At 32.5% G+C, this 15,173-nt stretch overlaps 1 protein-coding gene across 1 annotated transcript; it reads left to right on the top strand.

Annotated features, from left to right (window-relative positions):
• Positions 1 to 99: 99 nt before the first annotated feature.
• On the top strand, positions 100 to 12,724 carry LOC134280966 (uncharacterized). Its single transcript, XM_062763413.1, has 12 exons — positions 100 to 198; positions 1,136 to 1,299; positions 1,839 to 1,969; positions 2,429 to 2,546; positions 4,180 to 4,350; positions 4,742 to 4,843; positions 8,479 to 8,589; positions 8,999 to 9,127; positions 10,019 to 10,101; positions 11,327 to 11,492; positions 12,261 to 12,382; positions 12,631 to 12,724. The coding sequence occupies exons 2-12, from the start codon at positions 1,138 to 1,140 to the stop codon at positions 12,647 to 12,649; spliced, it is 1,314 nt and encodes a 437-aa protein (XP_062619397.1). The 5' UTR covers positions 100 to 198; positions 1,136 to 1,137; the 3' UTR covers positions 12,650 to 12,724.
• The last annotated feature ends 2,449 nt before the right edge of the window (positions 12,725 to 15,173 follow it).

Genomic DNA, 15,173 nt, shown 5'->3' with positions numbered 1-15,173 from the left:
AAGTAATACCACAAATTAATTCCAACCATGTTACAACCACGCGTTATTTAAATCCCCAATTTAGGAAAGTTCAGGAAAGAAAGTTGTGTGTCGGTGACTTTCAATATTTTTTCACCTTCGCAACGAAGAGGAGAGTTCACTATGACGTCACAATAGGTTTGAGTGCGGGAGATTTTGTAAACAGACATTCACTCTCAGGTAGGTTATTTTCCTCTCTTTGTATTTCCTACACAAATTCATGTAAATGCATAAAAGTTCTTTCTATGCATATGCATGTTTTGGTTTATTTAGTTTATTCATTTTATAAGAAACTGCGGATTTTCTTTCTTTATATCATAATTAAGCATTGTAGAAATTTCAAGCAATGAATGCAAGCGACGAATAGGTATCTTTTAAACTCCCCTACATCGTTAAATTATTTCTTTGAACAGAAACTGAAGATAGTTTTTTGTAAATCTCTGTTGTCCTTCCTTGTTGGACTTCTTGCATTAATATTTTCAGAAATTTAGTGAATTTTAGTTTGATAATTTTTGTATGAAAGAATTTGGCTTTTCCATTAATATAACAATTTCATTTTTTTTTCTTAAAAACTTCATCCACTTTATATATTAACACCCTGGTCATGCTAGCCGCTTACATAATGATCAAACAAGAATTACATATTATATAGGATTTTGACTCTTCCATTAGTTTTACATAAGTAACATGTACATTCTTCACCCCCCTACTTTTATATATTTCATCCATTTTATATTAATATTCATTACATTAACAAGTCTTTCGTTGTTTGATAATATACAGACATAATACATGCACATTGTAACTTTTGCAGAAAAAGGATTAACATAAATGACTTAAAAAAAAAGAATGTTTGCTTGCCCTTTATATTCCGACTCAGGATAAAATTATTGAGTCGGTAGGAAGGAGGATTGGTAATTTTTTTTTTCTCCTGAAAATTTCAACTTATTTTTACGTGATCATTATGAAGAATAAAAAGAAAATTATCGTGTCCTAGAATGTAAATAAAAAGGGTTTGAATCGTCAGGGAAACCAAATATTTTTTTAAAGATGGCCCATATTACATGTATCCCGGCCGCAATTGCATCTTACATATGATTTTTATTTCATTGTAAAGGTATGTCGTCATCAAGTAGCAGCAGTAGTAGCTCGGGTTCGGACAGCTCAGAGGAAGTAGTGGTCCACCGGTATCTACAACACGACCTTAAGTCTGGCGTAGCCCAGGGGAGAGCACTCCTCCGTCGTCATGGCGGGATAAAGGCACAGCCTTGTCACTATCAGGTCTGTCAATTACTGACTATTATAACAACCTACTGAGGAAAATTTGAACCAAAGAATTTACTATTTTTCTTTAAGATGCTTTTAATCTGGCTTTTGATAATGTTTCAGATTTTCTTATACCAAAATCCAAAACTCAATTATCAAAATATATTTTCAATACATGTAAATTAAAAAATATGCTTAATTTTATGATCACCTATACATGTATTTATACCTGCTTTGCCTATATCTTTTGATATGTAACAAATATTTTTTTTAAAAAATCACAATTAAGTTCACATTTTATCTAAATTTTCTGCCATTTCTCATTTCAAACTTACATCATGTCATAAGCTTTTAATATTTTGTTACTAGCTGTTTTAAAAACCATGCAGTTTTAATGCAATATCCGGCATTTTCAGAATTAACAAAAATCCTAATGAGATCATATTTGAAATAACATTTTCATAAATCTGAGGGGGTAAAGCAACAACGTTTGTCGTGTGAAGTTTCTTTACTTAATTCAATTTTTTCAAAACTTTGTTAAATTTCACCCACAGTTACGGGATTGTCGCCACGCTGTTCTGGACCACAAGGGTCACGGTTACCAGGGTAAACATTGGGACACCCCAGTCCTTAGCAACAACCTGGAGAAGTCCACCCGCCGACTCACCATTAACGCCGTGGACAGGTAAGGGGAATAGCTCTTCGTCTCTACAGCGTAAAAAAAAATTAGTAAATGTTTTATTTATTTTCAAGATTATTCTTTAATAATTTAAACATTAATTATGTTAATTGAACGATGAAACCATGGTATCATTGGTAGATCACATTTTTCCTCAATAAAGTACATAAGTAAGTGAATATAATAATTAAATTGAAGGGTTAAAGATGTACCAATTGTCAGCCTCGGATTAAAAGGTTGCGGGGGGGGGGGGGGGTTAGATATAAAAATAAAAGATTGAAGGGAAATGTGTGTGTTTCTTTTTTTTATTTTAAATTCATTGAAAACACAAATCAAAGTTATTCATAACATGTTATAAAATGCATGTTGGTAGTACATCAAATGATTTTTTTTTTCTTCAAAAAAATGTACCTAGTAGTTGAGAGCGGTTATTTTAATGCTTACACATTTTTTGTTTTAAATTAGAGAGATGGATGAGGAACAGAAGAATCGCGCGTATCACGAGGCTGAAACGGCGAGGCTGGCTAAGGAGATCATCGCACCGCTACTGGCCGAGTATAGCGACACCATTACTATCAGCATGGTGAGTATGATACTCGTTATATATATATTTAATATTTAGATATAGGATTAAAAAAAACAAGAACCTTATTTCATTAAACATAATATTATAGGTAAAATCAAAGTGCTTGAATTATTAAAAAAAAAAAGTACCCATATATCTTGGAACTGAGGGCCAATATTGTATGAAGAAAAAACATTATAATACACTGCTAAAATCGTTAAAAAATCAAAGGAAAGGAAAAAGAAAGTGGGCGCACTAGATGGGCAGTCGGCAGGAATCATTGACACGAAACAATTCAGATTTAAATGTCCAAGCACCATATAGTTTTAATACATATCTTATACAATGAACCTAGAAACTTCACGAGAATGGATTTCTGCCTTATGTTTATTGATTTGTAGATAATTTGTTTTTCAATTAAAAGGTGTCATGAAAGATAAATTATCTATGCTGCAGACAAATCGTAGAATGTAATAGAAGTCTAACGCAAACTAATTTTTGTGCTCAGTTTTTAAATGCACTGAAAATATTGAATGTAACAGTACGATCGAAGTTTCTAGTTTTTTTTTAATATATTCAATATTTTTTCATCAGGTGTAACTTTGTAATTGCAAGTTCATGTATGTTTATCTCTATTTGGGAACGTTAGCACTATAAATGAACAAAATGTGAACGCATTGAAAAATAAAACAATTAATGTAAAATAATTTATGAAACATAATTAGTAACTATATTCAAAGAGTATTTCTTTCAGTACCAATTCAAAAATTATTAAGCAAAAAGATTTAAAAAAAAATATATAAAAATCACTGTATTCGAACCTAAAATGCTGCTTCGATATAGCTTGAATCCAGCGACAAACCAATGTAGCTACCGCGGGACACTATACCTAGCTAGCATTTAAATCTTTGATTTAAACCCAAAGCCTTATACAATTGGACTTTGTCAATTTTCTATCAGAAAATAAATGGAAAAAGTTTAGATTTTGGTATTTCTGGGTCGTCTCTCCATTTTTTAAACAACTGGAATAAATTTTACGGTTAAAAATACACCGATAACACATTTAAAATTCATGGAGAGAAGACCCAGAAACAACGAAATTAATGAAAAACGGCTATAAAAGAGTCGATTTTTGCATCATTTGACTCCTACGGCTATATTCAGGTGCATATTCAAATAAAATCAAACATATTTAACTGAATATTTGCCCATTTTACATTCACCTACAACACATTCATTGGCTATGTTTTGAAAAAAATGTATAAATCAGTGATATTTTTTTAATTCTTTTTATGAGCCACTTTTCCTGCCGAATTGCCATCTTAAGCGCCCACTTTCTTTACGCGATTGACTTTTAAAATGAAAGAAATTTCATTACATTATAGCATAATCATTGATGCATATATATATATATGATTAGATATTCAATTTATACATGTTATTTCAAATTTTAAAAATGTGTAAAAATCCTTTTTTTAAACTTTATAATTTCTTTCTTTGAATTTTTTTCTAATCATTTTTAATTTTCCCTCCATGTTCATTTTACTGAGTAATTTTTGCATTTATAAAATGAGAATTATATTTTTTAGGGGAGTGGGTGGGGAGATAAAATAACTTGCAGGGAAAGAAAATTAAAAAAAATCTATTTTAGAGAGAAATGGCTGCAGATAAGCGCGTTCAGACGCAGCATCAGGAGATGATAAAAGACACGGTGCAGGGTGAACTCCTCCACCAGGAAAACGCCAAGCAGGTCCAAAAAATGTCTGAGGAGGAACGCGAATACCAGATCAAACTTCTAATGGCCATGAAAGATGACGCCTTGGTGAGTTTCAAAAAGTTTAGTATTATTATATTGGGCCCGACGTAATATTGGGGAGAAGGGTCTTAAGTAAAAAAAAAATGCACTTCCTCTCCTTTTCCCATGATGTTATAATGAAAGGTTTTCTATAGTTACCGTCTTTTTTGGTTGGGGTTCAAGTTCTTAAATTTATTTTATATAATCTATTGTTTCTTGCCAGCCGAACATTGAAAAAAAATGTTACTCATTATATAATTTTGCCAACTGAATTTCAAACTTATGTCCTACGAATGTTTTTCTTGTATTTTTTTAAGATTTACAGGCAATTGATACACTTTTATATTATGATTTAAGCGATCTACTCTTTATTATGAAATCAACTTAGTAATTGTTTGTTTGCATGTGTTAAAAAAAGAAAACGGCCAGCATTGACTCCTTGGTGGACAAAATGGCAGAAACCAACTACAAGCGTTCACTGATCAACACGGACCTGGAGGAGGCCTCAGAGAGGTTACAGGTTAGTTAATATATTACTTAAACTAGTAATCTAGTATCACTTCCCCTCTAACTCCATAGAGATTACAGATCAACCTTTATAGAACCTCTTCGTTTAAAGAGAAAGATACCCTTCCCCCTACACCTCTTCTGTGAGAGAGGTTACAAGTTAGCCAATATAAACCCTTAATTTGAATTTAAAAAATAGCCCCCTACCCTTCTACCATCAAAGAGGTTTCAGGTCAGCAATTATAATCTCTTACTTAAAATAGAGAAAGCCCCCCCCCCCCTTCCCCTCTACTGTCAGAGATTTACAGATCAGCCATTATAACCTCTCAGGTTGAATAGAAAAATGACTTCCTCCCCTTATGACGTCAGAGAGGTTAAAGGTCAGCGATTAAAACCTTGATCTTAAGTTTAAATTAAAAAAAATAGCCCTCCCCCTCCCCCATCTGATTCAGTAAAGTAAAACTGTAATGATAAAAATTACTCTGATGGTGTACTTTTTCTGAAGAGGAACTTAAAATAAGCAAAGAAATTTCATTGACTTATATAGTGTGTTGAACTAATTACACTTCAATAAGAAGATTCTTTCGATGATTAAATTATTTTATTGATCTTGTTACTATTAGTAAATGACGTGCTTTGATTTTTTTAAAGTAATTTTGATAAATCTAGTTATCATTTTGAAGATTTGATTCGTATTCGTCATTAAGATTCTACAGTTTTCTTTTGATAAATAACCGAAAATTTTGTAAAGAAAAGGATCAGCAAAACAAATGGGTATTGATGGTATATCATCTAAATTACTCTATTTAGCAGAGCCTGTTATAGCAAAACCTATTACAAACATTATTAACTTGTCTTTATCATGTTCAATTTTCCCCGACAAGCTTAAAGAAGCTCAGGTTACACCGATTCATAAGAAAAATAGTGCTCTTATAAAAGACAATTGCAGACCTGTCAGTGTGCTCCCTGTTGTTTCAAAAATTTTTGAAAAAGCCATTGAAATACAATTGTCTGCTTATTTTGAAAAAAATTTTAACCCATTTTTGGCCGCTTTTAGACCAGGTTTTGGATGTCAATCAACCCTCTTACGGGTTATTGAGGACTGGAAACATGCCCTTGATAACAATGAATATTTAGCTGCGATCTTAATGGCAAATATTATAAAGAAATATTTTCTGCTTTAAAATATCTGGGAATAAACTTCAATGCACCTTAATTAGAATACATGAGCAACTTGATTTGAGGTTAATACCCCCGTAAAAAGGTACAGTGCAGACAAAAAACGTAAAGAAGTTGGAATAACAATTCAAAATGTCTTTAATTTAGATCGTATTATGATTTTAATATATTTAGAAACACTGTTTTGAATTGTTACATTCGTTTGTAATCAAATAAAAGGTTGGAATAACCCATCATAAAGCATTGTTTTAGGTCGTTTCATTAATTCAATATACATAAATTTATAAACATCGTTTTAATTTTTTACATTTGTTATCAATTTCTACAAAAATCAACATTATCTGTAGCAAGAAAATTAACAATCGCTCATCATAGAGCGATTTGATGCAAAAGGAAAACTATCTATCCTTCAGTGTTCGGTAATTTTGAAGTAAATAGAATAAGATAGCACGGACCAGTGAAACATAAAGCGATAACGAACAGTATTCAATTCAAAAGTCCATAAAACATAACAAAATAGGAGTAGAGTAGACACGGACCTCCAAGACATCAGAGGTGAGATCAGGTGCCATGAAGGACTAGGCATCCTGTTCCAAGCCGTCCTACCGATGTGTTTCTGGTCATGATCGGGAAATATGGATAAAACATGTCTTAAATCTATTGTATAAATAATGGACTAACAATTGGTAAAAAAAGTCAGTCATCATTTTAGTTGTATTTCCTGACGAGATCATATCATCGACAATGGAACTTAGGAGATGATTGCTTTAAACAAAACTCCTGATATTCTTGTTAGACCACATCAATACACTGACATCCTTATTTGTCTCTTCATGACTCATTTTCCTAACGCTCATCTTAAAAAAAAGATAATAACATTTGTACAAAGCTATCTTTTATAATAAAATTCATATTAAGTACCGATATTATGAGATATTTTCATTGTGTGAACTTGTTTAAAGATGGTGCCCATTATTTCACACTGAGATTTTTGAAATTGTGTAAATTTTAAACAGAAAATAAAACATTTCATTAAAAATTAAGGAACAAGTTTTAAAAAACATTGAAATATATTTATGATAGCAATACTTCCATTTGAAAATATGAAATCTACATTTTATAAGCGTTGCTGAATAATATCAAATACAAACTGTGGGTGTAAGGAGCCTCCTTAAATTCGATGTGCAGTTGAATCATGTATAGAAAATCAAGTGAAAAACATTAGTAATTAGCAGTAAATATAAATGTACTGAACTTTAGCTTCATTTTCTTTGATCTTTTGGAGCCAAAGTTTTTCTAGGAAATGCTACTCCCTTCATAGCTAATTGCAAAATACTAAGGTTCTCTTTACGCAGAATGATGCATTTTGTGTCCTCGTACATAGTTTTTAAATGGATTGAAACGTCAAAATGTTCATGATTGATTGGATCATCACATAGAACTGTAATTTGTATCCACCAATAATTCTTCTTCAAATTATGAACATTTTCAACGTAATATTTATTTTTCCTGCGCATAAGGAAACTCATTTCACAACAAGTAATTTAAAGTTAAATTATTTATTAACGTCAGTAATTTTATGGGAAAACAATCTGTCCATTTCATTTCGTAGAATTGGTTATTGAGATGATGAAATGCAATAAAAATGAAAAAAAAAATGATAAAATAGTTGATAACTATGATGGACAGCGATCTCAAAAATCTGAATAAAAAAAGAAACTTAAAACTAAACAGTGAGCCAAAACGTAAAAGGTACATATTCTTTACATCAATACCTTTTTTTTTTTTTTTTTGGTTTAATGTTTTGAGCAATTGAGTCAAATGCTGAATGACCTTTTTCATACTAATTCCTAGTCCATTATTTATGACGACGGATTTTTCTGTTATTTAAGGAATCACTGTCTAGTTTTGAGAGTATGCCAGGTCATCAACAATAGTGGGAAACATGGGATAATTTGCATAACGGGCGAAGCCCGTTATGCTAAAATTATCCCATGTTTCCCACTATTGTTGATGTCCCTGGCATACTCTCATAACTAGACAGTGTTTCCTTATATTTCCATTTCATTGTGAAATAAGATTGTTGATTTAGACTTTAAAAATGCAGACATAGATTTAAATTACACGAGGATTCCCATCCCAATTTTAGTAGGCCTCCCCAAACACAACGGCAGCCCGCACGAAATTTTCATGCATATTTGGCCTCCTTAGCGTCAGACTCAGAGACAGATGCACACGAGATTTGCATGCATACTAGGCCTCCATAGCCCCTGACCTATCGACCTGCCTAATTTACATTCCGGCAGAATTATCAGGAGATTAACTCCGCTTACTTTCAAAGGGTTATCATAGAGGAAAATTTTAGAAATGGAAATATTTTCCGAACATGGCATGGAGCTTACGTCAGGTGTGAAAGATTAACAAGGGATGCTTCATGATCCTAACTGTGATGCTTTTTTCTGAATGTAGGAGGATGAGAAAGAGACCAACATTGAGTACAATAAGGCGGTAGGAGAGCTCCTGGACCAGTCCTTAGTCACCGTGGTACACGAGAACCATAGAGACATGCTCAGAGAACAGGTACATGTAATACAGTACATTACTTGTTACCCAAATACTGTGTGATACAGTGGAACCTGTCTTTCCCGAATACTGTGTATTTCGAAATCCTCACAGTACGATGAAAACTTAATTCTTCTCTATCAATAAATTCAGATGTTTATAGCGCATGTTGTCTTGTCTTGAATAATCTGAAATCTCTATTAAACAAAAAGGTTATTTTTAATGTCTGTAAAAAAAAAATTAGTGTGTTTTTTCATATGCTTTTGGATGACTTTAAAATGTATTTCTTTTCTGACAATTAAGTTCCTGTTGATATTTGGAGGTACATTTGTACAGAATCCACAATTACCTTTCTTGTTTTATGATTATCTTATACGGCATTATTACCATTATTAAACACTAGTTTAATAAATTTCTCTCATTTTAGGCAGAGCAAGCCAGGCAAGAAAAAATTCAGATGCAGAAGGAGTTCGAGAATGATAAAACTGCCAAACATGTCCAACACAAGTACACACGTGCCCTGAAAAAACTCACTGCAATTTATCACGATCTCGAGGTAAATAAAGATAGTCTTAGTTTTAATTTGAACTTTAAAAAGTGCTATTTTTGTGTCAATAACTGTTTCCTGTGACTTTTGAACTCAACCATTATCATATGATGTCTAATTAATTAAGTATTTTATTACTAAGAAGACGTTTATTGTATTTGCACATGTTTTATTTTGATATAATATACAGTTATTTTTGCCCGGTGTTATTTTCACTATTTGAAACTTGTTAACAATTTTGCCCCGTTTTGAATTCGATCAATCACAGTTCAATTTAATAGATTATGCTGTGTTTTTTGCCCCCCCCCCCCTTTCCTTTAAAATTTGCCCACATAAGACAAGGATAAAAAGGGCAAAATAAAAACGGTGACGAAAATACGGAATACGGAAATACATTCTGTAGTATTTGGAAAACGTTCAACATGTGTATTGTCAGTACATTTGATTCATAAATTGATTGATTGATTGTATACTGTTTAACGTCCCTCTCCAGAATATTTCACTGATATGGAGACGTCACCAATGCCGGTGAAGGGCTTCAAATTTAGGCCTATGCTCGGCACTTATGGCCTTTGAGCAGGGAGGGATCTTTATCGTGCCACACCTGCTGTGACACGAGGCCTCGGTTTATACGGTCTCATCCAAAGGACCGCCCCATTTAGTCGCCTTTTACGACAAGCAAGGGGTTACTGAGGACCTATTCTAACCTGGACATTTGATTCATATAAATTACAAGAAAGAGCTAACAAGAAACAAAGTTCCGTGATTATTTCATTCTTTGAGTATTTTGATTAAGGCAAAAAAATTAAAACATAATGAAATCATGCAGAATGTAATGAAAAAGATGGTTTTCATTTCTTAATAAAATGATTTTTTTGTTTTTTATTCTGTACTGGATAGATTAAGGACAAGAAAGAAGAGGAGGCACTGAAGCAGTACCTGGAGGACGTCAAGTTTTCAGCTCAAGAGGATATCATCAGAATGTAAGTAAGGGGAGGATCACAAGTGTTCTGCTCAGGAGGATATCATCAGAATGTAAGTTAGGGGAGGATCACAAGTTTTCACTCAGGAGGATATCGTCAGAATGTAAGTAGGGGAAGGATCACAAGTTTTCTGCTCAAGTCCCGCTCAGGAGGACATCGTCAGAATGTAAGTAAGGGGAGGATCACAAGTTTTCTGCTCATGAGAATATCGTCAGAATGTAAGTCAGGGGGAGGATCACAAGTTTTCATCTCAGGTGGATATATCGTCAGAATGTAGGTAAAGGAGACATCAGAAGTTTAAGATTAAAAATTAAGACGAACCTACAGTAAATTTCTCATGACAGATGTGACTATTCAACAGGCTATATGCTTCCTCCTCTCGGTTACTCGATCCCACCTCTGGATTTTCCATCGGAGGGGGGTCTGTGTTCCATGCCCTGTTCACTATTTTTTAAATTTTATAGATTTATTTTTTTTAGTTTGATCTTTTTTTTTCATTACTACGAGTAATTTTTTAAACTTTAGAATATACAGAGTGGTCAACTGTATTTTTGAACCGAGTTGGATTAACAGTTTTATTTCTATTGTGCAATGTTAGCCCAAAATTAGTTAAAAGGTGTATTTCTTTGAGGCAGGGATGCTTGAAAATGTTTTTTTATGAGGTTGGTAAAAAAGAAAAACTGATAAACTTACAGCTCCAGTGTTTTTATCCACGAAATACTAGAGAAGAGAGCAATAAGAGCTTATTTTATTGAATAGTGTAACCAGCAAATAAACTATAAGACGTATTAACAGCAAGCAGGCCGGGCTACAGGGAAAGGGAATTATACAAATTTTTTATGATTCTCTTTTAATCAGGCTAAAAGATTAAAAATACTCAGTAGCAGATTTCTACTTAGCAGAGTTTTCAGGAACAGAACTAACAGAAATTTTTTATGTACATGTTTACCAAAAAGCGAATTGTTATCTTTTCTAAAGTATCTAAGTATAGTTGCAGTGAATGAACTAACAATTTTTGTTTTAGTTAAGCAGAGTTTCCAGACGTGTTTGTTTTAATTGAGCGTACAACTGTATGTTTTGATTGAAAAAATTACAAGAAACTGAACTACATGTAACAAATGTTTGTATTGATTGAGCAGGGATTTCTGAAACTGAACTTTCAACTGCTTGTTTTGAAGGAGAGCGGTTTTTATTACTTTAACTGTTTGTTTGTTTGACTGAGCAGGGTTACCCGGAAGTGGACGAGTAGGTTGTACTCGGAGGAGAAGACGAGGCGGATCCATGAAGAGGAGGAGTGTATAGACCAGGAGAACCCGGCCAGGAACGCCATGCTGAACCTGATGAACCGAGTCCAGAGACAGATGATGCTGCAGAAGTTCAAAGGAAAATGGGTAAATCATAATTTAATTATAACGGTAACATGATGAAACATATGAAGATAACGAACAGTATTCAAGATCAAAAGTCTGTGAAACAAGACAAAATTAGACATTTCAAAACATCGATGGGATTAGATGCCATAGAGAAATGAGTATCCCCAAATATGATCCAAAAAGCCGTATCAAAAAAGCAAAATTTAAAGTTCACAGGTGAGGATCACGAGAATAAATTAGACGCCTTCATTTTAGTTGGAAAAAATGGATAGTTCGTAGGTTAAAAAATAAATTGTTTCAACAAATCTCCGATTTTAAAAATTCATTTGAATTTAAATGCATGAAAATTATTACATAATAAGTATTTCATTGAAGACAGAAATAGTTTTAAGTCGGGCCATTTTAAGCCAGTTGGTCGAGAGAGTGCATCCAAACATTTGTTTCTGAGATGACCTAAACATCAAGAACAGCATGTGTTAACTTAAAGAAGTAGCTACGCTTATGTTATCATGCATTCTTCTTTTTCAGCGTTTATTTTCACAACATAATTATAAGAAAGTGGTATCAGAAATTGTGAAAACGAAATATTTTATCATAAACTGCTCCCATCGAACTTGACTACTTTCAACAAGAAGATGGATTTCAAATAAATTTTGTTAACAATGTTTTAGACCTTGGTCTTCAAAAATGATAGGATGTGTGAAAATTCAAACTGCAGATATTTGGAATTGCCATTCTGTATCCATACAATCACTATTTACTTATAAACAACCATTTGCTTAACAGATCACCGTCACTAACAAGAAGAAGTTAGAAAAGGCCGAGAAGCAGGAGGAAAACCTGACTGAGCAAGACCGAAAACTTCGGAAGCTCCGAACCAGAAGCCGGAAAGAAACCAAAGTTGTCACGTGAGTAATGTGTATGCATATTTGTTCCTTAAGTTTTGCTCTCTACTCAGCTCATGTATTCTGAAGTTTATTTCTTTAATAAGAATTTCTTAAAAGGAGTGTAAAAATTGTTCAGATGTTGAGTATGCGTTTGAGTATCGAATCATATGAGAAACATTTACCCATAATGTCGTATGATTACATTTAACAAACATATTTCCTTTATTTTTCATAAACTGAATATAATTGATATATCTGTTTTATTTCAGATGGCAGGATGAATATTAAAGATACAGCCGTTAAATTCTAATAAAAGTGTTTTTGTAAATATCATGCCGGAAATAAACGCAATTTGCCTATGAACTGAACGAGTTTTACTATATATAGTACATGTATCGATCTCTTCTGTCTATCTTGTCTAACATTCAAAAGAATTTTTATCTTTTGAATTAATCAAAACGGGTGCTAAGATTAATATTTTTGAAAAATACTCTTCCGCTTAAGGATCTTGTGTATAAGTATATTCTGAAGTGTTGCACCTCTGACAAAATGAAAACCTTACTTTTTCTGGATGTTATAGTCCTTTTGGAAGTTTGTGGCCAAGATCGATGTATGAAAACGGGTATATTTACAGAAAAGAAAATTATTAACACATAAATAAACTTTTAAAGTTATCAAAAATAATCTTAACCAATCTTTATACCACTATTATCATTTTTGAAGAAAGGATAGTTTAAGGCTAGATACTTTCCAAACACAAAATAATTCAAATGTAATTCGAATGAAATTTAATTTTATTTATTAAATCTAAAGTAAGTTTTGATTATAGTAATTGCTCTTTGAATAAACTCAGCACATTTCAGATGTTTACAGTGTTTTATTCATCTATATAAGATTAATTTACTCCATTTCTCCCTTAGAAAGAAAAAGAAATCACAAGCCTATCAAATTAAAAAAAAATCAAAATTATGTCGTTCAAAATTATCATTTCAAATCACATGTCACCTATATTAAGCAAAATGTGGTTTTTTCCCACTTTTCTTCTTAAACATTTGCGTTTAAAATTTTTAATTTTTCATTAAAGAAAATAGTCAAATAAGGCCATTTGAAAAAAAAACAACTTTTGGTTGCCTTCTCTCTACCGTCTCAAAACCTTTTTTTTACTTTCTAAGTAACGATATTAGTTATCCAGGTTCAATCAAGGGTGTACGAGGATTTACCCTGGGTTTTATTCCATACACCCTGAACCCGAAGGATAGATGGTTTTCAAATTGCCTCTCATTCTTTTAATACGTGACTTTCACATGGATCTGATACATTTAATCCATTCTGAAAAGGTGTCAACGTCTTCTTTTCATATCTGGCCCATCATCTGACGTAATTTTCAACAGAATCCATAATATTTATGAAATTCCGACGCCAGTTGAAGGATCGGGGTTCCCTATATTTAGGACCTTTTAAAATAAATGTCTAAGGTCCTCATTACGAACTATATTTACGTCACCTGTAATACCGTGTCCAGCAGGACTATAGTTAAAGGGCGAAGAAGAACATGAACACGAAGGATGATTATGTTTCAGATAGTCGGTATCCAGGCCATGTAAAGTGTTTTATAATAGATACGTTTGGAAGCAATTATGGCCGATGTATATTTGTAGGAAAAACAAGGTGTAGTCTTTAACTTGAAATATGGTGGAATACAAGACTGGACTCTTTTGTGATTAAGAATATTACTGATATTAACCGCGTCAATTCCTTTATTGGCATATTGAAAGTTAGGGAAAAGACGGATTGTTTTAGCTGCATTTTCTTCTGTGAAACGTGGGAGATTAAAAAGCCTATGATATGCAATATCGATAATCACAGATAAACAAACATTCGAGCCTATATTCAGGTAACGAGAAATCTTAAATTGGATATTCCTTGGCCTTAATTTTCAAGAAGACTGTTTAAAAATTTCAAAGGGACAGAGTACAGTTTTGTTCGAATATGATGTAGACCTAACTGTTGATTTACATAAGGTAGTAATGAATCAAAAGAGACGTCGTGTATTGCAAAGGTTAAATAATTAAAGAATATATGGTTTGGACTACCAAATTTCTTCGATATATCCATGATATTCAAGATATCAGAATTCGAGATATCAATGTTTTACTGTATATATTGCATTCTAGAAACTTTATACGAATCCTTACAATCAAAGATTCATAGTGGGTTCCAGTAAACGTTCAACCAAGCCTCTTTCTTTACTTCTCATTAAGATATTAACAGTATTAGCGAAGGAAGATTTCAAGAGTACCGTCCTCAATATATTCAAGACGTGGTGTAAATCAGATGTGGATACCTAAAAATTCCAAGGAACTTTTGGACAATTTAAAATCATGAGAATCAACAGCTTAAAAACTTACTGTTGCAAATCACGCGATCCTTACTTGTATTTCAACATATTGAACACGTTTTTCTGTTCACATAAAAGAGACTATATAGGGCCAGATGATAATTCCAAAAAGAGATAAATAATTTAACTATAACTGATATTGGCAGGTCCGATTTTTCTCTACATTTCTTAAATTTGTAGGAAATATTAGTTATTTTTATATGTTTCCTATATCTATTTTTTCTTATTCTCACATATAGTTAAGTTGTCACATAAAGATAGAAAATGATACAATGTTTACTTGATTGTATTATTATATAGATTTATTTTTGTTAACATTAACCTTGCCTACGAATATTTGATTTGAATTAAAAAAAAATATATGGATTTATGAAATGTAAAAGCGGTATTACTGATGATGCCACATCTGTGGAT

Source organism: Saccostrea cucullata, unplaced genomic scaffold, assembly GCF_032062105.1.
Source record: "Saccostrea cucullata isolate Sc308-1 unplaced genomic scaffold, CSIRO_AGI_Scuc_v1 ctg519, whole genome shotgun sequence".
Lineage (NCBI taxonomy): Eukaryota > Metazoa > Mollusca > Bivalvia > Ostreida > Ostreidae > Saccostrea > Saccostrea cuccullata.
This window is presented reverse-complemented; position numbering and strand designations above follow the sequence as displayed.

Excerpts from the sequence above, each read along its gene's own strand:
- LOC134280966 (XM_062763413.1), top strand. The coding sequence starts at position 1,138 with ATGTCGTCATCAAGTAGCAGCAGTAGTAGCTCGGGTTCGGACAGCTCA. Across the intron at positions 2,547-4,179 it reads ACACCATTACTATCAGCATG|AGAGAAATGGCTGCAGATAA; the intron begins GTGAGTATGATA and ends AATCTATTTTAG. Across the intron at positions 8,590-8,998 it reads GAGACATGCTCAGAGAACAG|GCAGAGCAAGCCAGGCAAGA; the intron begins GTACATGTAATA and ends CTCTCATTTTAG.